This window comes from Mastomys coucha, unplaced genomic scaffold (assembly GCF_008632895.1).
Source record: "Mastomys coucha isolate ucsf_1 unplaced genomic scaffold, UCSF_Mcou_1 pScaffold12, whole genome shotgun sequence".
Taxonomy (NCBI): domain Eukaryota; kingdom Metazoa; phylum Chordata; class Mammalia; order Rodentia; family Muridae; genus Mastomys; species Mastomys coucha.
Genome location: NW_022196894.1, coordinates 87,847,776 through 87,849,193, shown reverse-complemented (window position 1 = coordinate 87,849,193; position 1,418 = coordinate 87,847,776). Strand labels below are relative to the sequence as shown.

The 1,418-nt window shown below is 53.2% G+C and overlaps 1 protein-coding gene across 1 annotated transcript in view; it reads left to right on the top strand.

Annotated features, from left to right (window-relative positions):
* Positions 1-785, top strand: part of LOC116083776 (coiled-coil domain-containing protein 137-like) — an 875-nt gene extending 90 nt beyond the window's left edge. Inside the window, 2 exon segments of the mRNA XM_031360545.1 lie at positions 17-183; positions 185-785. Of these exon segments, the coding sequence (XP_031216405.1) occupies positions 17-183; positions 185-785 (768 nt within the window).
* The last annotated feature ends 633 nt before the right edge of the window (positions 786-1,418 follow it).

Here is a 1,418-nt window from a genome sequence, read left to right as displayed (position 1 = left end):
GGGGGGGGGGCAGTAGGGACAGCAGCGCTGGGCCTCAGGGCCGGGACAGCGCAGCAAAGAAAAGAAGAAAGTGGATTGCAAGCCTAAGAACAAGGACGAGCAAGAAATCCCTTTCAGGCTCCGAGAGATTATGAGGAGTCGACAGGAGATGAAAAAGACGCTAAGTAACAAGAAGAGAAAAAAGGAAGGTGGCTTTCAAGAAGACATTGGAAAAGGAAGCAAAGGGAGAGGAGCCAGACATCACTGTCCCCAAGTTCAAGCAAAGGAAGGGGGAGTCTGATGTGGCCTACATCCAGCGCATGGAGCAGGAGCTCCAGCATGTGCTGTTTCTTAGCAAGAATCAGGCCACTCGGCAGCCAGAGGTGCAGGCAGCTCCCAAGAAGGAGAAGTCTGAGCGGAAGAAAGCGTTCCAGAAGCGACGAATTGAAAAGGCCCAGAAGAAAAGAGAAGCAAGAGCAGTCGACAGATTGGAGCAGAAGCTGCTAAAAGATACTGTGAAGTTTGGAGAAGTTGTGCTGCAGCCCCCTGAGCTGACAGTTCAGCCTAGAAGGAGCACAAGCAGAGATGCGCCTGGCAAGAAGTCGCTAATGCTGAAGATTCTGTTGGGCCCTGGTGGTGCGTCCCCGGCTCTAGCCACCTCACTGGTCGGCCAGCGGATCCTGGGGGAAGAGCGGGAACGGGCTGTGGAGGCTTACAGAGCCCTGAAGAAGCTGCATCGACAAGAAGCGACACCTGCACAGCCACCAGGCAGCTCTTTCCAGAGGACACTCCAGGCTTGTCTGTGATGTAGGGACCTTGGGGTCTGATCCCCCGGGAACTGGTCTGGGAGCTGCTAGACCTGGGTAAGGGAGAGGCAGCGGATGTTTGTCCCTGGAGAGGGTCCTGAGAATGAGCTCTCAGTTTGGAAGGGTGGTTTTCCTTCCTCTGAAGATTGTCCTTATAAGAGTGACCACCACTGGATCCGGTCTCATACAGGCAAGCTCTCCCAACACTTGCCTGAGACACAGCTGGGAGGGCCGGTATTTTCCCTGAGCCTAAGTTCATTCTGAAACAAGTGTCGGCTGAGGCAAGCCAGGACCACTGTAGAATGGACTCAATCCCTTAATCCAGCTAATTACTGGAGGTGCTGGTGTAGGTCAGCCTATTGTTTTAAGAAGATCCCATGGGCTCACTGCAACCATTGGAAGGCAGGGACAGAGCAAAGCAGGCTAGTGGGCTAGTGGAAGGGCAAGGCGGGGGGTGTGTGTGTGTGTGTGTGGGTGCAGTCTCCACCTTTTTTTTTATTTTATTTTGCCTGCAGGGGTCTGTACAAATGACCAGAACTCCCAGGCCATGTTTGCTTTGGATAGAGATGGGGTTTCAGTACTGACTGAGTGCCTTGAGGTATACGCATGAAAACCAGGTGTCAGTGGTTGATA